Source organism: Alosa sapidissima, chromosome 14 (assembly GCF_018492685.1).
Source record: "Alosa sapidissima isolate fAloSap1 chromosome 14, fAloSap1.pri, whole genome shotgun sequence".
NCBI lineage: Eukaryota > Metazoa > Chordata > Actinopteri > Clupeiformes > Clupeidae > Alosa > Alosa sapidissima.
In genome coordinates this window covers 14,340,984-14,368,483 of record NC_055970.1, presented here as the reverse complement: position 1 = coordinate 14,368,483, position 27,500 = coordinate 14,340,984, and the positions used below count along the sequence as shown (strand labels likewise).

General features: G+C 44.1%; 1 protein-coding gene across 9 annotated transcripts in view; it reads left to right on the top strand.

The window, feature by feature from the left end:
* Window positions 1-27,500, top strand: part of sh3tc2 (SH3 domain and tetratricopeptide repeats 2) — a 98,845-nt gene that overhangs the window by 66,825 nt on the left and 4,520 nt on the right. For 8 of the 9 annotated variants that reach the window (XM_042061011.1, XM_042061012.1, XM_042061014.1 and 5 more), the window contains exons 7-17: window positions 1,466-1,664; window positions 6,445-6,518; window positions 8,567-8,762; window positions 14,874-15,007; window positions 17,492-17,542; window positions 18,084-19,011; window positions 21,635-21,904; window positions 22,279-22,853; window positions 24,561-24,738; window positions 26,683-26,833; window positions 27,375-27,497. In XM_042061011.1, the coding sequence (XP_041916945.1) occupies window positions 1,466-1,664; window positions 6,445-6,518; window positions 8,567-8,762; window positions 14,874-15,007; window positions 17,492-17,542; window positions 18,084-19,011; window positions 21,635-21,904; window positions 22,279-22,853; window positions 24,561-24,738; window positions 26,683-26,833; window positions 27,375-27,497 (2,879 nt within the window). Of the gene's footprint in view, window positions 1-1,465; window positions 1,665-6,444; window positions 6,519-8,566; window positions 8,763-14,873; window positions 15,008-17,491; window positions 17,543-18,083; window positions 19,012-21,634; window positions 21,905-22,278; window positions 22,854-24,560; window positions 24,739-26,682; window positions 26,834-27,374; window positions 27,498-27,500 lie in introns of those variants that run through there. The other variant, XM_042061015.1, reaches the window with a different exon arrangement.

Here is a 27,500-nt window from a genome sequence, read left to right as displayed (position 1 = left end):
GGTGTGTGTGTGTTTGGGTGTGTGTGTGTGTGTGTGTAAGGCCTACTGCTTCAGGAAGGTGTGTGTGTGTGTGTGTAAGGCCTACTGCTTCAGGAAGGTGTGTGTGTGTGTGTGAAGGTGTGTGTGTATGTGTGTGTGTGTGAAGGGTGTGTGTGTGTATGTGTGTGTGTGAGAGTGTGTGTGTGTGTGTGTGAGAGTGTGTGTGTGTGTGTGTGTGTGAGTGTGAGTGTGTGTGTGTGTGTGTGTGTGTGTGTGTGTGTGTGTGTGTGTGTGTGTGTGTGTGTAAGGCCTACTGCTTTAGGAAGGTGTTTGGGTGTGTGTGTGTGTGTGTGTGTGTAAGGCCTACTGCTTCAGGAAGGTGTGTGTGTGTGTGTGTGTGTGTGTGTGTGTGTGTGTGTGTGTAAGGCCTACTGCTTCAGGAAGGTGTGTGTGTGTGTGTGTGAAGGTGTTTGTATCTTTATGTGTAACTGTGTGTGTATGGTGTGCATATGTATGTGTAGGTGTTTGTGTATATGTGTGTGTGTGTGTGTATATGTGTCTATGTGTATGCGTATGTGTGTGTGTGTGTGTGTGTGTGTGTGTGTGTGTGTGTGTGCATGCATGTGTGTCTTTGTGCCCTCTGCTGGTGACGTAACAGGATGTTGAATTTCCCGCCTTATGAACTAAGGTGCAGGGAAACAGATAGTGTCACATGTGTGTGTGTGTGTGTGTGTGTGTGTCTGTGTGTACGGCCTCTCCACAGCCAGGACTGCTTTCAGGCAACTTATCAGCAAAATACCAGTGACAAATGGACAACAAGCTGAAATGCAGGTTGTCCGTGTCTACCACAGCCAACATTGGACTGTGCAGAACAAAAAGTCGTGTTATTGCTGCAGCTCTGTAGCTTAAATGTTATTCTATTGTTACCATAGGCTGTATATATAGAACTATGATTGTTACTAGTCACGTTAAATAAAGGCATCTGCCAAATAAGTAAATGTAGCCTGAATGTAGACATACTGTAAGCACATCGGATAAATTTGAACAACATGTAGAAGCAGCCCTGTGAGCCCTCAATGAGGATGAGTTTCATTCCACAATCAAGTTTCATTCATTTGAAAGGATAAATGGAGTTCAGTTGATTTGAAAACATAAATCATAGCCCAAGTCACTGTTAAATCCCTGCTGAAAAAAACAGCATAAGCTGGTTTCTAGCTGTTTTTTACAGCAGGGATATCTGAGAGACAGTTGTTATTTCGTTTCAAGCCACAGAAAATGACTTAGGACAACTGCAGGCCTGTTGAGGCTACAATAAATAGGTCTTAAAAATTCTGTTTAGCCTATTATTGTTTTAGTAAAATAATACTAGACCGCTTTTGGGATTTAAGTGACACTGATTTGGTGTAAATATATCTATCTATCTATCTATCTATCTATATATATATATATATATGTATAAATTTGGTGTGTGTGTGTGTGTGTGCAGGTGTGTTCTTTGCTAAGGCGGCCCATGCAGTGGAGGCGGTGGAGGGCGATGACGAGCGGCTGGTGTGTGTGTGTGACGCGCTGCTGCTGGTGAGGGACGTCGGCCAGGAGGACCTGTGGGAAGCCACCCTGCTGTCCAGCGGAGACCGAGGCCTGGTGCCCTCCGCTAGCGTGCAGCCCCTACCCTACCCCTTCTACCAGTGAGATAACACACGCACACACACACACACACACCAATGCACGCACACACACACGCACACCAGCATGCAGCCCCTACCCTACCCCTTCTACCAGTGAGATCACACACACACACACACACATTCATATATATCCAAATAGAAAAACTCTAAACAGTGGATTCATATTCACATGGATAAACAAAAAATGTAATACAAGAACTGTAATTACCTCAACACCAGTAAATTCAGATGTTAACTTCAGGCCTCGTATCAGAAACACAGACAGATCAGCAAACTACTACAGGGCTTGTGGTCCTAAGGGAAACCCACAGCCCCTAAAACTATGGAACAGATTTGAATGCCTCCAGAATGTAAAAGAGGAATTTCCCAGGGAACAGACCCAAAGCAGGCAGCGATCAAACCACAACAATAGAAAGATGGGCACAGGCAAAAAGCAGCACTCGACACCTATTCATCCCACAACCCTTGTTCTAGGCGACTCTGCTGTGAGACTTTTAAATGAGAAAGGATGATTGTATGTTGTTTCCCAAATGTTTCAGTATCTGACACAAAAAACAAACTAGCAGAAGTGGTGTCAAAATATGCAACTATGAAGGGCATCATTGTGCATGTTGGAGCAAATGACATTTACAAAGAACAGCTGTATGTCAAAGAAGATTTCAAGGAACTTTTCTCGGCCCTATATGAGCTTGGAATACAAATTTTCATCAGTGGCCCACTCCCAGCAGAGGGAAGCTTTGTATTTACCAGACTATTCAGTTTAAACACCTGGCTCGCAAAAACATGCTTTTCAGTTGGGATGAATTTTATTGACAATTTTAACCTTTTCTGGAATCGCAGGGAATATTTCAGTCCAGATAGCAGAGAGTTGAGTTGGACTGGGGCCAAGATCTTAACCGAAAACTATCACCTCTCTCTTCTGCACCCAACATTTTTTCTGCCAACCTTGAGCCGAGCCTCTGATAAGCGCTCAGTAGCCATACAAACGGAACAAGCGGATGACATCAACAACTCAGCTAAACCAAAACATTCTGCACAGGCTGAAACAGAGATATGCCCAACCCTCCCTGCTGTGGGGCCCTCTGGTAACCACCCGCTAGCCTCCACTGAAATGCAGACTTTGGAGAAACATAAACAACCAGCTCAACAATGCCCAGCCATGGCCACTGGACAAGATAAGATGGCTGCTGCTGAAATGACTCAAAGTCAATCACTGGCGTCAAACTCCTTGGAATCTCAGCAAACAAATGGATGTGATGAGCATGAGGAGATAGCACCTATCAAAGCTGCTGAGAGGCTATCAGAAAGGAAGGGTCATGTTGAAACACCAGTACCAATACCCCTCCCCACCTCCGTCGACTCCCTGCCACCACAAAGACACAACAACATGGAATACACTACTGGACTACGTGCTGAAAGTGAAGCGTATGCAACAAACTCCCCAGGGCCTCAGCAGGCACTCAGCAGCAGCAACCAATATTCAACCCCAACTTCCTTGATTTCCCATCACCACCTACACCCAATCACGTCCCCACCCAATCAAACTCCCCAGGCCACTCAAACCCCCCTGTATACTCATCCCCACCCCAACACTCCCCCACCCACTCAAACTCCCTACGATCCCCTGTATACCCATCCCCATCCCAACACTCCACCACCCGCTCAAACTCCCCAGGATCCCCTGTATACCCATCACCATCCCCACCCCAGCACATGATTTTCCCTGCAAGAATGGAAGGACTGCTGCCAGTAGCCTTGCAGCTTGTTAGTAGCCCAAGACCTTCAACTGAATACTTATCAACATCCCACCTTGTTAGTAGACCAAGACCTTCAACTGTATACCCATCACCATCCCCACCCAAGCACATGATTCCCTGCAAGAATGGAAGGACTGCTGCCAGTAGCCCTGCAGTTTTTTAGTACCCCAAGACCCTTAGCACCAAAAGAGCGCATGGCACCTCCACAGCCTCCCCCTCTCCATTCAGAAGGATCTCTTAAGCAGCAACAACCTCTTAGTTCATATTCTCAGCTGGCATATAGCAGCTGCAGGGGACAATTATTTGATGATGATGATGATGATGATGATGACAGTATTATATGATATTCTCAGGGTCCCTGCAACAGAAATGGTACTGACAGTAGTTTTGAGAACATGCCGGGACCCAGTAAGCCTATGACATTCTTTATTCCTGTATTGACAAGTAATAGAAGACAAGTGCATCGAGCTTACAGGGTAATCCAGTCAAATCTCCTACCCGTACCACAACAACCTCAGATTTCCCCCGTGGATAATATTTCCCCAACACTTACAGCTAAACTAGCACTCCTAAATATCAAATCTCTTTCAAACAAATCATTTTTAATTAATGATTTGATTTGCACACACAACCTTGATTTCTTACTTTTAACTGAGACATGGTTAGATCAAGCAAACAGTGCTACTACTCTCATCGAATCAGCTCCCCCAAATTTTAGTTTTTTGAGTGCTACCAGAGCAAATAAAAGAGGTGGGGGGATAGCCACAATTTTCAAGACATCTTTTCAGTGTAATCAGTCGTCATTCGGTAACTTCACTTCATTTGAATATCTGTGTGCTCGCATTAAGTCTTCTCCTCAGATTTTATTACTGACAATTTACAGGTCTCCAAAACATTCAGCTAAAGTCTTTCTTGAAGAGTTTCTAACATCATCAGTAGAAGTTCAAATAACACTCCTGTTCTATTTTCAACTGTTGATAAGTTAACAAATCCCCCCTCACAATTAGCGCCAGAATTTCTCTCAACTAATACATGCAATGAGTTCTCATCTTTTTTCAAAGGTAAAATTGACAAAATCAGACTCAACATATCTACTCAATTACCAATTCAACATCCGGAACTTCCAGCTACAAATAGAGGGAAACTTAACTTGATGTCAGAGTTCAGCTTGATAGACCACGACACACTTGAAAAAACGGTACAGAAGCTCAGCTCTTCCACATGTGGCTTAGACATTCTGCCAACCAATTTCTTTAAAACTGTTTTTCACCTTATAGCAGCAGATGTCCTTTGCATGGTAAATTCATCACTGCTGTCTGGCATTTTTCCTAAGTCACTGAAAATAGCTGTTGTAAAGCCACTCCTCAAGAAGAATAACCTGGACGCCTCCATGCTAAACAATTACAGGCCCATATCCAATCTACCTTTTATTGGCAAAATGATTGAAAAAGTAGTCTTTAATCAACTAACCACATTCCTAACATAAATTGGGTATTTTGATTACTTTCAGTCAGGTTTTCGGGCAAATCACAGCACTGAAACAGCTCTCATCAAGGTTTTCAATGACATACGCCTCAATACAAATTCAGGTAAAACATCAGTCCTAGTGCTATTGGACCTTAGTGCAGCATTTGACACTGTTGATCACAATATTTTATTACACAGACTAGAACACTGGGTTGGATTTACAGGCATAGTTATCAACTGGCTGAAATCATATCTACAAGAAAGGAGTTTCTTTGTTGCCATTGGAAACTGTACCTCAACACCAATGCCCTTGACTTGTGGTGTTCCCCAGGGGTCGATCTTGGGGCCACTATTATTCAACCTCTATATGCTCCCACTTGGACAAATCATCCAAAATAATTTGATTTCATATCATAGCTATGCAGATGAAACACAAATTTACTTAGCTCTGTCACCAAACTATGGTCCCCTTGAATCTCTGTGTCAGTGTATAGCACAAATCAAGACTTGGATGTCTCAAAATTTTCTTCAGCTGAACAAAGAAAAAACTGAAGTAATTCTATTTGGTAAAAAGGAGGAAAGACTTAGGGTTGCCACTGTCCTTGACACAAAAGGGTTGAAAGCAAAGGATACTGTTAAAAATCTTGGTGTATTAATTGACAGTGATCTAAATTTCAACAGCCACATGAAAGCGATAACTAAATCAGCTTTTTACCACCTCAAAAATATTGCCAAACTTAGAGGGCTGATGTCAAAAGATGATTTAGAAAAACTCATTCATGCATTTATTTCCAGCAGAGTTAATTACTGCAATGGACTTTTCACAGGCCTTCCTAAAAAGACTATCAAACGGCTTCAGGTGATACAAAATGCAGCAGCTAGGGTTCTCACAAAAACTGAAAGAACTGACCACATTACTCCAATTCTTAAGTCCCTGCACTGGCTTCCAGTAAGTCACAGAATTGACTTTAAAGCACTACTGCTTGTTTATAAATCACTTAATGGAGCAGGACCTAAATACCTCTCAGACATGCTTCAGCAGTACACACCCTCCAGACCTCTCAGGTCTCAGGAGAAAAGCCTGTTAGTAAAACCTGTTGTTAGAACTAAACATGGTGAAGCAGCTTTTAGCTGCTATGCGGCTGAGCTCTGGAACCAACTTTCGGATGACATTAAAAAGGCCCCAACTGTAGCCAGTTTTAAATCTAGACTTAAGACCAAACTGTTCTCAGATGCTTTCTGCTAACTGAGTTATACTTTCTGAATCTGTCTTGAAAATTATTCTACCTTGAGTCTTTTATTTTGTCTTTTTAATCATTCTGTATTTTTAAATGATTTTACCTTGTGTTTTATGTTTTCTTTTTTATGATCTTTACCTTTTGAACTATTCTTTGACTATATTGCACATTGAATGACCTCTGTGTATGAAATGCGCTATATAAATTTACTTGACTTGACTTAACTTGATATGGTGGCTGCAGTAACACTGTGTGTGTTTATGTGTGTGTGTGTGTGTGTGGATGTGTGTGTGTGGATGTGTGTATGTGTGTTGATAGATGGTTTCTAAGGAAGTACCCCTGCAGTGCCAGTGGACTCTCCACAGACACACCCCTTGGTCAACATCCAATAGGTAAGCAGCATCTCACAATGGACACGGCCCTCTGCCAGCGTCCAATACTCACAAAAATGCACGCACACACACTCACACACACACACTCGCGCACACACACACACACTCACACACACACACACATAAACACACACACACACACACACAATTACACACATACACACAGGGGCAGACTGGCCATTTGGCATAGTGGGCATTTTCTCGGTGGGCCGATGCACCTTTTGGGCTGATAGAATAGGCTATATATATACACACACATATACACACACATACACACACACACACACACACACACACACACACACACACACACACACACACATACACCCTAGGCTGTATATATATATCATTTAATTTGTTTGGCCAACGATCGGCCCAAAGGAAGGGCAGTCAGCGGCTCATTGGTTCATTTTCCATACTGACACTGGACTGATCCAATAACAGCTCTTGTCAGGCCACACCCCTCCCATTTTGGCTCAGAGCCAGGATTCTGTGAGTGCATCAAAATGCTTAATCAAAGTAGTCTACACGTTGAAATTGCGACGGTAGTGCCAATTGTGCAAAAATAACATCAATGTAGAAGCTTCAAAAATATACAATATTGCAAGTAGGCTGTAAGTCAGTTACAAGTTTGTTGAATTTGAACGAGGTGATGTAAGCAAGCGTACAGAGCAGAGGGACAGTGAGCAGCTGGTGGAGAGGGTAGCCTAGTTAAAGCTCCATGACAACAAGAACTAAGTGATGGAGCAGGTATGTGGAGAGTGTAGCCTAGTTGAGGCTCCATGACAACAAGAACTCAGTGATGAAGCAGGTATGTGGAGAGTGTAGCCTAGTTGAGGCTCCATGACAACAAGAACTCAGTGATGGAGCAGGTATGTGGAGAGTGTAGCCTAGTTGAGGCTCCATGACAACAAGAACTCAGTGTGTGTGTGTGTGTGTGTGTGTGTGTGTAGGGTGGTGGTAGTGTAGTGGTTAAGGAGCTGGGCTAGCGTGCAGTAGTGTGTGTGTGTGTGTGTGTGTGTGTGTGTGCTAAATGAATACATGTAAATGTAAAGTCAGGCCTGTTGTGATCACAGTAATAAATAGCGCAACAAAAGTTCTAAATGAATGATTTGCAAACCCGGACAGCAAAAGAGTGTCAAATCAACGTTAATTGTTGGTCAGATTTATCAGTTTCCGTCAGATGCCCAAAATTCAATATTGATAAAAACGTCAGCGGGAAGGGCTGGTCTCTCAAAGTAGAGCGTCCAAAGGGTTCTATCTCGGACGGGCTCCCTTGGTAAAGGGTTCTATCTCCGAAGGGTTCCCTTGGTAAAGGGTTCTATCTCGGAAGGGTTCCCATGGTAAAGATGGGCTAAAAGACTGTAGATTGACGGTAGGCTACAAAACATCAAGTCATCTAGGCAACTAAGCTATATGATGGGCTACTGAACTAACCTATAACCTATACAATAGGCTACTGAACTAAGCTATAAGCTATATGATGTGCTACTGAACTAAGCTATAATTATGTGCTACTTAACTAAGCTATAAGCTATATAATGGGCTACTGAACTAAACTATAACCTATACAATAGGCTACTGAACTAAGCTATAAGCTATATGATGTGCTACTGAACTAAGCTATAATGATGTGCTACTGAACTAAGCTATAAGCTATATGATGGGCTACTGAACTAAGGTGTAAGCTATATGATGGGCTACTGAACTAAGCTATAAGCCAGTGGTTTTTCTTCCGAGGGCCAGCTCACTATGCCTGGCTCCAAGAGAGGGCGAGAGACTCGGAGTAGTTCTAAGTGCTGAAGTTAGGCTAACCACTCGGTGAGTTGCATAGTTTTGAAAACGAACGTTAAGGGTTGTTTTAGGACATGTTTGAGTAGCCTACTACAGTATGCCCATTGCGGCGGTGGACTAATGATGGTTTAGGCGTTTCCATAGCGACGGGCACGTGCGTGGCGGTGGTGGACTAATGATGGTTTTGACGTTTCCATAGCGACGGGCACGTGCATGGTGGCGGTGGACTAATGATGGTTTTGGCGTTTCCATAGCGACGGGCATGTGCATAGCGGCGGTGGACTACGAGCCGGCGGACGCTGATGAGCTGCTGCTGCATGAGGGGGAGGAGCTAGCAGTGGAGGGCTTCCTGCTTCAGGGGCTAGACCTCTTCGTAGGGCGGAGCCTAACCAGCGGCCTTATGGGATTCGTCCACAAGAAGCATGTGAAACCAGGAGACCTAAAACCCACGTAAGACACACACACACACACACTGTTACGGCCAACTTGTTCACAGACCGCAACTTCAAACAAGTTAAAAACATACATGTGCCGTTATTGGCCACTGGTGGGGGGGGGGGGGGGGGGGGGGGGGGTCGCTAGCTTTGTGATTTGCTAATTGACCTGTCGCTAAGCCCCACCTCCCATTGTTACTGTGTGAAACTCGGACAAACAAACCATACTTGATTAGAAATACATTATGGAAAATGGCAGTTGACAGTATATCAAAGCAGGCTTTGAGGACCTTTTGGCTGATAAAGGATTTGATTTCCTCCAGAAGCAATCAAAAGGGACTTAATTATGCTATGGAGGGGTATATTCAAAACTTTAAAATGCATACAAGGTGACAAGCTTAAAGTGGAGGAGAGTAGCCGATACAGATCCCCGTGCAAAAACCACTGACTCTAATGCGTTATTAATGCTAATAAGGGGCAGCCGTGGTCTACTGGTTAGGGCTTCAGACTTGTAACCGGAGGGTTGCCGGTTCGAACCCCAACCAGTAGGAACGGCTGAAGTGCCCTTGAGCAAAGCACCTAACCCCTCACTGCTCCCCGAGCGCCGCTGTAGCAGGCAGCTCACTGCGTCAGGATTAGTGTTTGCTTCACTTCACTGTGTGCTGAGTGTGTTTCACTAATTCACGGATTGGGATAAATGCAGAGACCAAATTTCCCTCATGGGATCAAAAGAGTATATACTTATGCTAGCTAGCTAGTGGAAGATTGCTAATGCTAGGTAGCTAGTGGAAGATTGCTAATGCTAGGTAGGTAGTGGAAGATTGCCAATGCTAGACACGTCCTGTAGGCCAGTGGTTCTTAAACTGGGGGTCGCCAAAAATATTGGAGGGGTCGCAAAATGATTTGCAGTCTGGATTCATACCAGGAGAAAGTGGGCATGGACGATGCCATCACTTATCTTCTACACAGGACACATTCTCACCTGGACAAGGGGAAAAGTGCTGTGAGAATCATGTTCTTTGATTTCTCAAGTGCTTTTAACACCATCCATCCCCTCAGACTGGGAGACAAGCTCTTGCAGATGGGTGTGGACGCTCACCTGGCAACCTGGATCACAGATTACCTGACGGAGCGACCACAGTTCGTCAGACTGAAGAACTGTCTCTCTGACACTGTGATCAGCAGCACCGGAGCGCCACAGGGAACTGTGCTCTCTCCAGTCCTGTTCACCTTGTACACATCTGACTTCCGCTACAACACTGAGTCATGCCACATGCAGAAGTTTTCTGACGACACTGCAATTGTGGGGTGTATCAGGAACGGGTGGGGTATAGGAGAACTTTGTGCAATGGTGCAAACTCAATCATCTCCAACTCAACACTTCAAAGACCAAGGCGATGGTGGTGGATTTCCGCAGATCTAAGCCCACTCTGCTACCAGTCTCCATTGATGGGGTCAATGTCGAGGTGGTAAGCACCTACAAGTACCTGGGTCTCCACCTGGACAATAAACTGGACTGGTCAGCCAACACTGACGCACTCTACAAGAAAGGGCAGAGCAGGCTGTACTTCCTGAGGAGGCTGCGCTCCTTCAATGTGTGCAGCAAGCTCCTCAGGATGTTCTACCAGTCTGTTGTTGCCAGCGTCCTCTTCTATGCAGTGGTATGTTGGGGAGGAAGCACAAAGAAGAAGGATGCGGGGCGACTTGACAGGCTGGTAAGGAAAGCTGGCTCTGTAATGGGAGCTGAACTGGAGTGCATCACTTCAATATCTGACAAAAGGACCCTGAACAAACTGATCAACATCTTGGACAATGAGTGTCATCCACTCCACAGCACAATTGTTAAGCAGAAGAGCCTGATCAACTGGAGACTTCGCTCACTGCCTTGCACAACAGAAAGACTGAGGAAGTCATTCATCCCTAGGGCCATTGAACTGTTTAATGCATCACTTAAGGGAAGAGGAGAAATAGACTTCTCCGCATAGTCTGTCTGCCTCTTCACCACCTCCAATGTCTTGAACTGTCTGTCCACTAGTCACTTTACATTTGTCTTCTTCCTCACTGTTTGCGTGCTGTATTAGCACATATGCACAACCCCTCCCTCCATGCCACATACCTTTCTTAATATAGTTATTTATTTATAGATATATAGATTTATTCTTGCACTGTTTGACTTACTCATTTGCACCATCACCATGACACTCATTCAGACAGAGCACCTTACCTTACCTTATGCACTGAGAACCACAGGCTCAGTCCCTGCTTCAGTCATTGCAAGCGCACCTGATTGATTATTCACCCACTATGTGGATACTGTTTTTTAGAATTGATTTTGATTAAGTTTTATTTAGTATAATTTGTATTTTGTATATTTAGTATATTCTTTTTCTTCTACAGTCCTTATTGCTTAGTTGTGTTTTTTTATATTATATACTTTTAATTACTTTTTCTGCTGTTATTGAATGTGTGTGTGTGTTGTCTGTATGCTACTGTGACCTTGAATTTCCCCTAGAGATCAATAAAGTCTATCTATCTATCTATCTATCTATCTATCTATCTATCTATCTATCTATCTATCTATTAAGGACCTAAAGGTTTTTAGTCAAATGCTACCATTGACATAATGACTTTGGTGTTGACATAGCCTACCTATGAGAGAAGACATTTTCTCGCAACATTTTGAGAGAAGGATGTCGCGAAACTTTGCCCATGTCTTTTAGGGGGTCGCCAGACAAAACGTTTAAGAACCACTGCTGTAGGCTACTGCTGATGAAATATACCCCCGTTTTCTAGCCTCTCGGAGTACCGGCGATCGGTATTGCACGCCCCCATGCACATTTTTTTTTTTTGTCATTAAAGTTTTCATTTTTACAATTTCACAAACATTAAATCACAGGCATACAACAAAACATCCCATACCTGAGGGAAAGACAAAACAAAAACAAACATAGAACAAAAAAAAAAAAAAAAAAAAAAACAACAACTTAAATGTCTTGCCAGTTTATTCATCTCAAAAGCTATGCTGTACAGTTCCACATTAGGAAGTGCTAATCCACCACAATCTCGTGAAGATAGTAGTTTCTTTAGTCTAATTCTAGGCCGTTTTCCATTCCATAAGAACTCTGTAATTAACTTATATTATATTGCTTAAATATTCCATCAGAAATTGTTACTGGTATCATTATAGAGATGTAATTAAATTGTGGAGCCACCACCATTTTTATGATACTAATTTTCCCCCATAGTCAAATTAATCAACCGCCATTTCTCCAAATTCAACTTAATTTTCTTAATTAAAGGTGACATATTCATAGCAATTATGTTTTCCAAGGCTGGACACAACTTAATACCCAAGTACTTCATTCCAGTATTGACCCATTTAAACTGAAAGTTGGTTAGTATAGATTGATTGCATCCTTTTGATATTGGCATGCATTCAGATTTTTGCCAGTTTATTTTATAGCCTGACAGTTTTGAGAAAGCTTCTATTGTGGCTAGTATGTTAGGGATTGATATTAGAGGATCCTCAATAATCAATAAAATGTCATCCGCATAGAGGAACATTTTGTGTTCCTCCTCCCCATGTAAAACCCCTTTAATACTGCTCTCAGCCCTAATGGCAGCAGCCAAGGGTTCTAGAAACATTGTAAATAGCAGTGGACTGAAAGGATCTCCTTGTTTTGTCCCACATGTTAACTTAAAGAAGCGTGATATCATGCCATTTGTCATTACTGCTGCCCTTGGGTCAGAATATATTACATATATGTAATGCAAGAAGCTCCATTCCACTCTATCGAATGCCTTTTGGGCGTCCATAGATATGGAGGCTATAGGCGTATTTTTATTATGATTAATCTGCATGAGGTGAAGTAAACGTCTAACGTTATCTGAAGATGATCTGCCTTTTATAAAGCCTACTTGACCAGGATGTGCTAAATGTGGCAAAACATTTTCTAGCCTAGTAGCAAGAACTTTTGTCAGGATTTTGCAGTCTACATTAATAAGACTAACAGGTCTAAAGCTCCCTGGATCCATAGGATCTTTATCTTTCTTGAGAATTAAAGATATCAACGCTTCATTAAACGTATCTGGTAGGTTACCCACTGAAAATTATTCTCTATACACTTCTGTTAAGATGGGAGCCAGTTTGTCAATATACTTCTTATAATATTCTGATGGAAAACCACCCAAACCAGGTGATTTCCCAATCCTCATTGATGAAATTGCACTTTTGACTTCATCTACTGATATAGGGCGATCTAATAACATCCTCTGATCCTCTGACATTTCTGGCAGTTGAATCTTAGAGAAAAAAGTATCGTATTCGCTCCTTCCAGGGTTAACCTCAGATTTATATAACTGGTTATAGAAACTCTCAAACACTTTGTTAATATCTCTAGTACTTGTCACCAAGTCCCCTTTGTTATTTTTAATTGCTGGTATAACGTAACTAGCCTCTTTTTGCCGTATTTGTCTGGCTAATAATTTTCCAGATTTTTCCCCACTCTCATAGTAATTATTTTTAAGTCTAAATAGGGCATACTCTGCCTTTCTATTGTAGATTTCATTCAATTTAAATGTCAAGTCACATACTTGCTTCAGTAGGAGATCACTATGTTTCTGAGCCAGTAAATTCTCAGATTCCTTAAGTTGTGATTGTAGCTCTTTTAATTGTCGCATTTGCTCTCTTTTTTTCTTACTGGAATGTGCTATAATCTTTCCCCTGATATAAGCTTTGGAGGCTTCCCAAACTGTTCCAACTCTATCTGTTGTACCCATATTCACCAAGAAGAAATTATCAAGTTCTTCTTCAGTTTGACTATTGAATAATGGGTCTTGAAGCAGAGAAACATTCATTCTTCACCTACTTCCTTTATTGCCATCTGTCCCCATTACTAATCCTAGATGCACTGTCGCATGATCAGTCAGTGCTATAGGGCCTATCGAGCAGTCAGAAACACTGTTAACCAGATCATTACTGATCAAGAAGTAATCTATCTATGGAGTGAGATTTATGTTTGTGAGAGTAAAATGTGTATTCTCTATCTTTTGTGTTGACAAGTCTCCAAATATCTGTCAGGCCTATATCCTCTATCAACAACTCAATGGCCATTCTCTCTCGTTCCAGAAAACTGAGAAATCGAATTATTATTGGTCTGGGAGGGCACAGGTGCTGGAGCGCGGTGCACTCTTTGCAACTGCGACCCATCAAGCTCAAGCCCATCAGTCTTCACACATTCTGACGGTTTACCATTCTCTAGCTTTTCTTTCAGACCAATAAGCCGCAGGTTTTGTCGCCTGTCTCTATTGGCAGCGTCCTCAACAGCCCGATGTAGTTCCTCGCACTTCATAGCTGTTTTATCTGCTTTTTGGCAGAGCTCATGGTTGTCATCCTCTAGCTGAGAGATTTGATTTTCAGCTTCATCCAGCCTGAGCAAAACACTATCCAGATCTGTTCGTAGCCCAGCATTGGCATCCTTAATTTCTGATATATCCGCTTGCAATGCTGTTAGAAGCTTTTCAACTCTTCCCATCTCTTCCATAGCTTTCTCCAAGGACTGCTGCATAGATGCTAACACATTTTCACTCTCTCCTTTGCTAGCTCCTGCATTGGTAGTCAGCTTGCTAGCTCCAACAGTGCTTTTTTTCAGTATTTCTTCTCGACGACGACAAACCGTCAGACACTTAAACTGTAGGCTATTAATATCAACTTATAAAACCAAGTATGTCGACTGCACACACTTTACTAGCGAATTTCGGGTAACTTTGATGGGTTCACGGGAGAGCTCCAACTATGCGACCATCTTGCTCGGGTGATCCCACGTGACTCCGCACATCTTTTGACCATCAGGGTTTTTTTGAGGAAATAAACTCCATAAATAATCATTCATTTGTAATGTTATGCCTCCTCCCTTTTGTTTTCTTATGGAGTTGTCCGAGTCAGTTGAGCCCCCCCCCACATACCCCCCCAAACATACATACACATAGACATACAGACATATACAACCCCCCCCCCACACACACACACACGAAGTGAGTCACGTATGTGTGTGGTTGACCCAAGGCAATTCTGTCACGTGTGTGTATGTGTGTATGTGTGTGTGTCTGTGCGTGTATGTTTCTACAGGAGTCCAGAGCTGCAGTTTATGACTGTGGAGGAGAGAGAAGACCTCTATCAGCTCGAGCCCTCTCTCACACACTCTCACACACACCTCCTGAAACAGCTCTGTGCCTCAGATATCAGCACTGTCTACAGAATGGGTAACACACACACACACACACACACACACACAGACACACACACAGACACACACATACAGTACGCACGCACGCACACACACACACACACACACACACACGCACACACACACAGGCGCAGACTTCTGTTCTGTTACTTTCACTAAAATCTTTTCATTTTATAAAACATTCATACTGTACTGCCCTCTGCAGGTAACACTAACATTTGTTAGACATCAGTTATTTGTATATTTTAGTCATAAACGGTATGTCAAAAGCTACAATTATAAACGGCATACCAAAAGCTACAATTATAAACGCCATGCCAAAAGCTACAATTATAAACGCCATGCCAAAAGCTACAATTAAGCTACAATTATAAACTGCACGTCAAAAGCTAAGATACAATTTCATAAGTATTTATTAAAGGTTGTAGGCACCTCTTGAGGGTTGAGGTTGTAAAGTTGAGGTTATAACTTGAGGTTATAAAGTTGGTGCAAGCCTTGGTTTCACCGTGACAATCTGTAGAATCACCAAAACACTAGCTTCTAAACACAGAAATACCCTTGTCCCATATACATGGGAATCAGAACAGCAGAGATTATGGTATAGTGAACAGCAGGGATTAAAATTATAGTATAGTGAACAGCAGAGATTAAGATTATAGTATAGTGAACAGCAGAGATTAAGGTTATAGTATAGTGAAAAGTGAAAAGTTTATATCAGACAAATATTGATTTCAGAATAAAAGGTGGAGGTTCGATAAACTACCATAAATGACCTCAGTACTAAGAACACAAGATTGGAAAAATAGAAAGAAAATAATAATTCTATGAAAGGCGCCTCCCCCCACAAGCCCAGTCAGGTTACAGAGTGTTGGATATAATGGAGTCAAGTCAAGTCCCAAATGTGTTACAGAGTGTTGGATACAATGGAGTCGAGTCAACTCCAAGATGTTTTACAGAGTGTTGGATACAATGGAAATAAAATAACATAAGAAAAGAAACAAAACGCAGACATGATAGCATAATCTTGAATTCAATCTACACACAGGATGCATCATGAATTCAGGTCTAATTCTTATAAAGTTGGTTACCATTTCTAAGTAGTTACAGTTACAGTTCTAGTTCTAAGTAAGTTTGCATTACAGTTCATACATGGCAGTGGTGTAGGTTACACTAGTATATGGCTCAATATACAAGTAAAATCCTTTAATCATTAATTTCAAAGATAAAATGCAGTACAGCATAGCATTATGATAGGTACTTTATACAGTACAGCATAGCATTATATTAGCGTAGCATTATGATAGACACTTTATACAGTACAGCATAGCATTATATTAGCGTAGCATTATGATAGACACTTTATACAGTACAGCATAGCATTATATTAGCGTAGCATTATGATAGGCACTTTATACAGTACAGCATAGCATTATGATGGTATAGCATTATGATAGGCACTTTATGTAGTACAGCATAGCATTATAATAGCATAGCATTATGATAGGCACTTTATGCAGTACAGCATAGCATTATGATAGGCACTTTATGCAGTACAGCATAGCATTATAATAGCATAGCATTATGATAGGCCCTTAATGCAGTACAGCATAGCGTTATATTAGCATAGCATTATGATAGCATGGAAGCAACTGGAATCCATGCATTTCCACTGAATTATTTTTGGAATCTGAACCCTTATCATACCTGTTCATTCGTACTCGTCGCTCGACTTGTCGTGACTAAATTCAAGATGGCGTCAAACAGTAAAATTCCTTAAGGTACTGTCTGTACAAATCGTCTTGTAAATAAACTACCAGTGCTTTTTCAAAGTTCTCAATGTCTCGTTTTAAATGTCAAGGCCCTCGGAAGTCTACCAATGAAGTATGGAGCTACTTTGAGCCTCATAAATGGTGTAAAACAGTGATTTATTTGTATGGCTAGGCCGATGCCTGAGGCCCCCCTATCGAAAAACTGTTGGTAGCATCGGCTAACTAGCGCCAGATTTCTGAGTGCAGTGGACAAGCCGAGATGAGCTTTGAGACATACGTTCGCACTCGGTATCATGTTTCAACACACTTTGAAAATCACACCGGAATTGTCCTTTAAATATCTATTGAAAACTTCACAATGGAGCGTGTTTTTAGAGCATGATCTGCAGGCGACCTGTTGGCTATTTTTTAGAAGGTGCGCTATTATGATAGGCATTATAATAGCATAGCATTATGCTAGGCACTTTATGCAGTACAGAATAGCATTATATTAGCATAGCATTATGATAGGCACTTTATGCAGTACAGCATAGCATTATGATAGCATAGCATTACGATAGGCACTTTATGTAGAACTGTAGACTTGTACAGCATGCATAGCCCGACAGGTCCACTTATCTGCGCCACACGTGAGAATGCACATACTGTAAGCACATATTCAAACAGCCAGCATGCTGACACACACACACACACACACACACACAGACACTAATAGTGTTTTTTCAATGCAGACAAACTGGATGAATCTGACTTCACATACATCAAAAGTACTCCTAAACCAGGTATGTGCGTGTGTGTGTGCGTGTTTGTATACAGTAACCAGTGACCACATGCATTAAAGTTAGCCTTTCTGCTAATGCCCATGGATGCTAGGGCCTGTATGTTAATGCCCTTGGATGCTAGGGCCTGTATGCTAATGCCCTGCCCATGGATTCTAGCACCTGTATGCCAATGCCCATGGATGCTAGTGCCTGTATGCTAATGCCCATGGATGCTAGCACCTGTATGCTAATGTCCATGGGTGCTAGTGCCTGTATGCTAATGCCCATGGGTGCTAGCGCCTGTATGCTAGAGTGCATGGGTTGTAGCTGTTGGGAGGTTTGCTTAATGTACATTGATTGGACATTCTGTCTACAATTAGGCCTGCTGTATGAGTTTACAAAGTTCACTTAAACACACACATACACATACACACACAAACACACACACACTCACACACACACTCAAACACACACACACACACACACACACACACACACACTCACACACACACACACACTCACACACACACACACACACACACACTCTTTTTCTGCTTCTCAGACCCTCAGGCCAACTCCATGCAGCAGACTGTAGACACACCCCCACCGCGCCATTCTTGGACTTGGCCCCGCCCCTCCCTCGCTGCCTCCCAGAGATCCCTCGGGCGTTCTGTGGGGAGTGTGTCCGGCGCGGGTGAGTGTGTGTCCTTCTGCATGGACGAGACGTTCAGGGAGGCAGAGCCCTTGGAGGACGACGCGCCCTTGTGGGAGGAGTTATCGGAATGGGAGGAGGAGTCGTGTGAAGACCTGCTGAGTCTGCTGGACACACCCACACAGCTGGAGGAGGCGGAGCTGTGCGAGGCGCCGCTGCGCTGGCTGCAGCGTGTGCGTGTGTGTGTGTGTGAGCGTGAGGGCGGCTGTGTGTGTGAGCGCGTGCTCTTGCGAAGGTTGGAGTGTGTGCGTGAGGCGGCTAAGCAGCGTGGACACGCGTGGGCTCTGCGGCGAGTGTGCTTCCTGCTGGGCCGTGTGTGTGAGAGCGCCACGCGTCTGTCCCAGGCGCGCGTCTACTATGAGGAGGCTCTGACCGTGTGTGTGTCCGGCTTCAGCGACACGCCGCTGCTCACAGCGCTCTACACACACCTGGGTGGATTGTACCTGCACCTGCGGCAGCGGGAGAAGCTCACGCACACACACACTCTTACGCGCGCCGCCGCCCTCATGCTCACACAGCCTCGCCTCCAAGTGAGCTCCGCCTACCAGCTCAACATACTCCAGCCAATCCTGTGTCAGGCCTTGTTGCTGGGGCAACGGGTGCTGGAAGGGCGTGTCTGCTTCCTGTGGGTGCGCATGCTGTTGCAGCTGGGGCGCCATGACGACGCCCTCCCCTTCTTGGAACGCCTGCAGTTCCTGATTGGTTCCCTCCGTGCGGGGGGTTGTCCAGGGGCGGGGCCAGACCTCAACTGGTTACTCAGTGTCCTGTATCACCGCAGGTACACACACACACACATACACACACATACACACACACACACACACACATACACACACACACACACACACACATACACACCTACACACACACACACACTCACACATACACACACATACACACTCACACATACACACACACACACACAGACACAGGTATACACACACATATATATATACACACACACACACACACATACACATTTATACACACACACAAACACACGCACACACACATACACACACACACACATACACACACACACACACAAATACATTACATTACATTTGGCTGACACCTTTTTAGCCATAGCGACTTACAAGATGGTAAACAGTTTAAAGCTTTTTAAAACAATTCTATTAGCAAGGCTAGTTGTAAGTAGTGCTACAAGAGGAGATATTCTCTAAAGAGCTGGGTCTTCAGGAGTTTTTTGAAGATGGAGAAGGATGTCCCTGCTCTAGTAGGAACTGGTAGCACGTTCCACCAACGAAGAACAACAGATGAGAAAAGTTTGGACTGGCCTGAGCATACCATTGGTAGAGCTAGACGTTGTTTGTCTGAGGAGTGCAACGGTCTGGAGGTAGCATATGCCTGTATGAGCAGAACCAGAGACTACTTTGTAAGGAAAGCGTTAGAGACTTGAATTTGATGCGGGCAGCCATAGGTAGCCAGTGTAGCTGGATGAGTAGCGGGTTAACATGAGCCCTTTTGGGTTGGTTGTAGACCAGGCATGCCGCCGCGTTCTGGATCATCTGAAGGGGTCTCACTGTGCAGGCTGGGAGACCTGTCAGGAGGGCGTTGCAGTAGTCAAGTCGTGAGATGACTATTGCCTGAACCAGGAGTTGGGTAGCATCTTGAGTCAAGTAAGTCCTGATTTTCCGTATGTTGTAGAGTGCGAAACGGCACGACCGGGCGACCGAGGTAACATGATCGGAGAAGGTTAGTTGGTTGTTGAGCACAACTCCTAAATTGCAGCCCTGGTACAGTAGGTGCAACAGACAGGGAGTCAATTTTGATGTTGATGTCATGATGTTTAGTAGGTTTAGCTGGGAGGACCAGCAGATTGGTTTTTTAAAGGTTTAGCTGGAGGTGGTGTGCCTTCATCCATGTAGATATGTCTGAAAGGCAATCAGAGATCTGTGCCAAGACCAAGGGGTCATCAGGTGGAAAGGACAGATAGAGCTGTGTATCGTCTGCATAGCAGTGGTATGAGAAGCCGTGCGAACGGATAATCTGTCCCAAAGAGGTGGTGTAGATAGCAAAGAGAAGGGGGCCCAGCACTGAGCCCTGGGGGACTCCTGTGGTGAGATAGTGAGGTGTGGACAGCTGTCCAAACCATGACACATTAAACGAGCGTCCTGTGAGGTAGGATTCAAACCAGGAGAGAGCAGAACCGGAGATTCCCATGTTACAGAGTATGGAGAGAAGGATGCGGTGATTAACCGTGTCAAAGGCAGCCGATTGTCAAGCAGAATGAGTACTGATGACTCCCTGGCTTCTGGACAGCAGAGCCGTTTCGGTTGAGTGGCCGCTCTTGAACCCAGATTGATTTGGACCAAGAAGGTTGTTCTGTGAAAGGAATTCAGAGACCTGTTTGCTCATTTGATACCGTTGGATAGGAAATGTAGGAGTGAGATAGGATTGTAGTTCTCGACTTGAGCAGGGTTGAGAGAAGTTTTCTTAACTCATTGAATGCCGCGCTGTTTTAGGAAGCTTTGGCCCAGAGTGCCAGCAATCTTGATCATTGTTGACGATTTTTGTAGAGCCACAGCATATTCTATGTTATAGCTATGGACACATACTATGGCTTGTTTGAAAGGTGAGACTTTAAGCTCTCAGTGGGTACAAACCGTTTATTTCTATATGCCTCTGTTCCTAAGAAATCCCAAGCTAAACAGTGGCTAGTTTTCATCAAAATCCCTGTTTTATTTCTAGAAATGGAGATGTAGCGTCTTTGATGAAATATGAAGTGTTGCCTGTAAAGTTTCCGCGAAGTGACCTAGCGAGACCTGGCGAGACTGCCCCCTAGTGATAAACCCACGAAAATGGCCTGGTTTTGACCTGACGTGCATGTGTCACTGATTCAACCCAAAGCGGCAACCATCAAAAGCAGAGTTTTAAGATTAAATGTCCAGATAAAATGTCCAGATTGTGCGTTTTCATGAGTTTTCGATCGTCATATATTTCATTTCCATTCATCACAGAGTTCCCAAAATCACATATAAGGTGTGTTAGAGTGTCTAGTTTCGTAATTAAAAAAAAAAGCTAAACACATAATATTACGTTTTTGGCACTCAATGAGTTAAGTAACGGTGTCACCCAGGCCGTTTTGAACGCTGTTGGAAACGTGCCAAAGGTTAGCGAAGCATTGATCACATGTGTGATAGCTGGTGTGATGGTCGGGCTGATGGACTGAAGTAGGCTCGTAGGTATAGGGTCCAACGAGCATGCACACACACACTAAAGCTCACACACACACACACACACACACAAACACACACACACACACACACACTAAAACTCACACACACACAAACATACACACACGCACACACACACACTAAAGCTCACACACACAAACACACACACTCACTCAATCCTGATCTTTTGGGATCTTCCTGCAGGTATCAGCCCCACTTGGCGCTCGCAGCCCTCAGTTTGGACTCCGCCCCCTCACGTGGATTAGGCCACGCCCTCATGCGCCTGCATCTGCACCTGCGCAGCTCAGAACGCCTGCATGCCAGCGGTGTCCACACACACACACACACGCACACACACACACACACACACGCCTCCATCCCCACACAGGCGCTGGTGTACCTGAAACAAGCCCTGACCATCGCCACTCAGGAGGGACAACTGCAGGAACAGAGACAGCTGTGTATCAGCCTAGCGTGAGTACACACACACACATACACACACACACATATATGCACACATACACACACACATACTCATATATGCACACACACACACACACAGACGCATACACACACACACACATATATGCACACACACACACACGCATACACACACACACACACACACACACAAACACACACACACACACACACACACGCATACACACACACACATGCACACACACACATACACATATATGCACACATGCACACACACACACACAGGCACACACACACACACACACGCATACACACACACACACACACACACACACAACACACAAGGTTCAAAAGGCCAAATAGGCCATATATCTTCTGAAATAGTTATAGTGTGTGTGTGTGTGTAGGTGGGTGTACCTTCATCATGGGGCTCTGCCGGAGGCGGTGCTAAGTGCAGAGAAGGCCGTGGAGGCGGGGTCTTGTCTTGGAGAGGAGGAGGAGTTTGAAGCCCGGGCTCTCCATGGTTGGCTGCTGGTTCTAGTGGGCAGTGCTGAGCGAGCGAAGGCGGAGCTTACTCCCCTGCTGATGTCACTGCAGGGTTCCGATAGCCCCTCCCCCCAAGGTGTCGTGCACACGCTGCTGGCGCTGAGTTTGCGTCGCCTAGGCAACGCCTCGCAGGCGGGAGCCCATCTGGTCATGGCTCTGAGGCTTGCACAAGACAGTGGCCACACCCCCAACCAGGCTGTTGCCCTTAGCAACCTGGGTTGCTTAGCGCTGGGCACAGGTGCAGTGGGTGTCGCCGAGGGCTTCCTAAGGAGATCGCTCCGCCTCTTCCAGCAGCTAGGAGGCGGGGCAGACCAGGAGCACGTCCAATCACTGCTGTGGATGGGGAGGAGCTACAGCAGCAGTGGGCAGGGCCATAAAGCTCGACTAGCCAATGAGACGGCTCTGCTGATTGCCATCCACGCCAAGAACATACATAGTGAGTTTACACATACACACGCACTCACGCACACACATGCACGCACGTACGCACGCACGCACGCACACACACACACACACACACACACACACACAACCACACACACACACACAATGACATGACTGATCTGTGCATCAATGCAGCACTACATCTCTTAGCCCTTTCCACCTACAGAGAGACGGTTCCATTCCGTTCCAGTTCGTGAGCGTTCCGTTCTAGTTCGTGAGCGTTCCGTTCCAGTTTGTGAACCAACATTTGAACCGTTCGTAGTTCGGAGCATTTCGAACCGGTTAAGTAAACCGGTCATTCTACCATTCAGAGAGGAGAAGGCTAACGGCATGAGTTTTCCCTCCATATCAACTGTTGCCACGAGTAAACAAACTAGTAATCAGCATATCAACTGTTGCCATGGCTAAACAAACTAGTCACCATATCAACTGTTGCCATGAGTAAATAAACTAGTCAACTAGCACTACACTGCAGACGTTGCTAATTTCTGCCGTTTTTACGGGACACTGCCCCATCCTCCTCCATCTAATTAACTTTTGTTAATGAATGCAACACCTATTGTTGATGACGCATCCTTGATGCCCTTCAAATATTGTGAAACTGCAGCTAGTTCACTAGATAGCACCCGGGTTCACAGAATTCTGAATGGAACTGGTACAAGAACGTGTTCTCTGTTTGTCAAAAAACGGCCAATGTATATGCATGAGATGATATATTCCATATGCATGAGATGGTATATTATATATGCATGGGATGGTATTTCCCATATGCATGAGATGGTATATTCCATATGAGATGGTATATTTCATATGCATGAGATGGTATATTCCATGTGCATGAGATGGTATATTCCATATGCATAAGATGGTATATTCCATATGAGATGGTATATTCCATGTGCATGAGATGGTATATTCCATGTGCATGAGATGGTACATTCCATATGCATAAGATGATATATTCCATATGCACAAGTTAGTTTCCATATCATGACATTCCATATCTGTTCAAAAAGTCTTAATGGTCTCAGAATTTTTTTCAGTTTGCAAAGTTTAGGCGAAGTAGGAAGTAACGTTAGGAAACTCTGATCAATATGATTGGTTAAACTGGACCAATGATAGCAAAGTTAGCGCCCGTCGCAATGCATGTTTTGGAAAGGAATCCCCGTCATTAGCCACCAGACTCTATTCACTTCAGAAGTGAGTGTGTGTGTGTGTGTGTGTGTGTGTGTGTTTAGATACTTATACTATATACTGTATACTATAGATACGTATACTATATACTGTATACTATAGATGCTTATACTATGATATGACCTCACATCGGAATCACCGTCCACCACTAATGACTGATTGATAGAAACAACCGGGATTTTTAAAAAAAAATTTGCCAATTGGAAAAATGCATGTTCTCAAGTGATTTTGAATGCAGAGCACGTATATGCAACTTCTAAACTTAGAGAAGTGTCAGCCACAAAATGGTAAGTTGTCTTATTCAAAAGCTATAAGCCCTTAAAGTTTGCCTAAATAGCTATTTTTCCATATAACAGCAATTTCACACCCACACACACACACACACACACACACACACACACACACACACACATACAAACAGGGAGTCAGGTGTCATTATTAGTAGAAATTAGCAGATCTCAACAAACAGCAACCTGTGTCTGTGTGTGTGTGTGTGTGTCCATAGGTCAGATGGTGGTTGCTAAAGTCCTGAGTCGTCACTATGCTAATCAGATGCTCTATGGTCAGAGCATCATTTACTACGAACATTGTGTGGCGTTGGCACGGCAACTACGAGACAAGCGTCTGGAGGGAGAGTTTCTCGAGATCCTAGGGAGCCTCTACCTGTCAATCAACACCCATCGGTAAACAACTACTATCAATAAACACATAATTGTAAACCACTACTACACAAACAAACAACTACTATCAATCAACACACAATGGTCAATAACAAAATTGGGGGGCAGCCGTGGCCTACTGGTTAGCACTTCGGACTTGTAACCGGAGGGTTGCCGGTTCGAACCCCGACCAGTAGGCACGGCTGAAGCCCTTGAGCAAGGCACCTAACACCTCACTGCTTCCCGAGCGCCGCTGTTGTTGCAGGCAGCTCACTGCGCCGGGAATAGTGTGTGCTTCACCTCACTGTGTGTTCACTGTGTGCTGAGTTTGTTTCACTAATTCACGGATTGGGATGAATGCAGAGATCTAATTTCCCTCACGGAATCAAAAGAGTATATATACTTACTTATACTTATACTACTACACAAACAAATGATGTTTTCTAAAAAAAGGTCGGGAGGAGCCCTTAGGGATGATTGACAGCAATTAACTCACCTGTCTTCCGCCGCCAGGGTATTTAAGCCGGCCTCCTTATCCATACGTCACACACTGCGGCGCTCGCAAAATTATCCCTCCTACTCCTACTCCCCCTACTCCTCCATTTCACTGATAGCCCAGTTATAGACCCTTTCAACAAGGTAAACAAAAACAATGCTTGAACATTCTATTTGGGCCCCAATCTACTTCCTCTGTATTAAGATAACATATGGAATGTTAAAAAGGAAGTCTTGTGGGGCCAACTATGATGCTGATAATGGAACTCTCTTGAAAGGGTCCATACATCCTCCTTACACTGGGGGGTGCAATCGGCCATCGCTCTATCGCGATCTCCGCTTCAGCCATTCCATGACCACGGCCAGCTACCATGCCAAACACGCACTTAGCTTATACACTCAGTATAGCAATCATGCCGACGGGCGAACTAGTGAAACAACTACTGTCAATAAACACACAAAGTTAAACAACTACGCCATCACACAACTACACAACTACTGTAAATAAATACACAACGCTAACACAACTACGCAATAACACAACCACACAACTACTGCCAATAAACACAGAACAGTAACACAACTTCACAAACACACAACTACACAAACACACAACTACACAGCATTTATCACAGTGGCCCATAACCATCAATAAACAGACAACTACGCACCTAGACATCTACACAACTACGCAACTAGACATCAACACAACTACACAACTAGACATCTACAAACCTACGCAACTAGACATCAACACAACTACACAACTAGACAATTACACAACTAGACATCAACACAACTACACAACTAGACAACTACGCAACTACGCAACTAGACATCAACACAACTAGAGATCTACGCAACTACACAACTAGACATCTACACAACTACGAAACTAGACATCAACACAACTACACAACTACGCAACTAGACATCAACACAACTATACAACTAGACAACTACACAACTAGACATCAACACAACTACGCAACTAGACGTCAACACAACTACACAACTAGACAACTACACAACTAGACATCTACACAACTACGGAACTAGACATCAACACAACTACACAACTAGACAACTACACAACTACGCAACTAGACATCAACACAAACAGACAACTAAATACAGAAGCCTGTGTCTGTCTGAATCGTTTGAGTCTTTATTTATTGATCTATTGTCTGTGTGTGTGAGTGTGTGTGTGTACTTTATGTGTGGTTGTGTGTGTGTCTGTGTGTATGGTTGTGTGTGTGTGTGTGTGTGTGTGTATGGTTGTGTGTGTGTGTGTGTGTGTGTGTGTGTGTGGTTGTGTGTGTGTGCATGTGTGTGCGTGTGTGTGTGTGTGAGTGTGTGTGAGTGAGTGTGTGTGGTGTGTGTGTGTGTGTGTATAATGTGCGTGTGTGAGTGTGTGTATAATCTGTGTGTGTGTATAATCTGTGTGTATAATGTGTGTGTGTGTGTGTGTAGATCTTCTCTCAGGTCTCTTGACTGCACTAAACAGTCCCTGAGGATCTGCATTGATTTGGGGAAGCGGCGAGAGGAGGCGGAGTCTTGGCTTCATGCAGGACGAATCTACTACCTACTACAGGAGGACGAGCTCACAGACATGTACCTACAGGTACACACACACACACACACACACATTATACACAAACACACACATTATACACCCACACACACACACACACACACACACACGGGGGCAGCCGTGGCCTGCTGGTTAGCGTTTCGGACTTGTAACCGGAGGGTTTGTCGGTTCAAACCCCGACCAGTAGGCACGGCTGAAGTGCCCTTGAGCAAGGCACCTAACCCCTCACTGCTCCCCGAGCGTTGTTGCAGGCAGCTCACTGCGCCGGGATTAGTGTGTGCTTCACCTCACTGTGTGTTCACTGTGTGCTGAATGTGTTTCACTAATTCACGGATTGGGATAAATGCAGAGACCAAATTTCCCTGACGGGATCAAAAGAGTATATATACTTATACTATACACACACACACACACACACACACACACACACACACACACACACACTAACACACACTCACACACACACAGGACACATCTACTACCTACTACAGGTAGATAAGCTTACAGTCATGTTTCCACAAGTGAACACACACTCGTTTGTGTGCCACCTAAAATATGTACTTTTGTTCAGGCAGCAGTAAGGACAGCTTTGAGAGTTGAGGACCCCATCTTCGATGCCAGTATCTACGAGGAGGCTGGGGACATATTTTACAAAGGACATCGCAATCAGCTCAAAGCACTGCCATACTACAGGGTA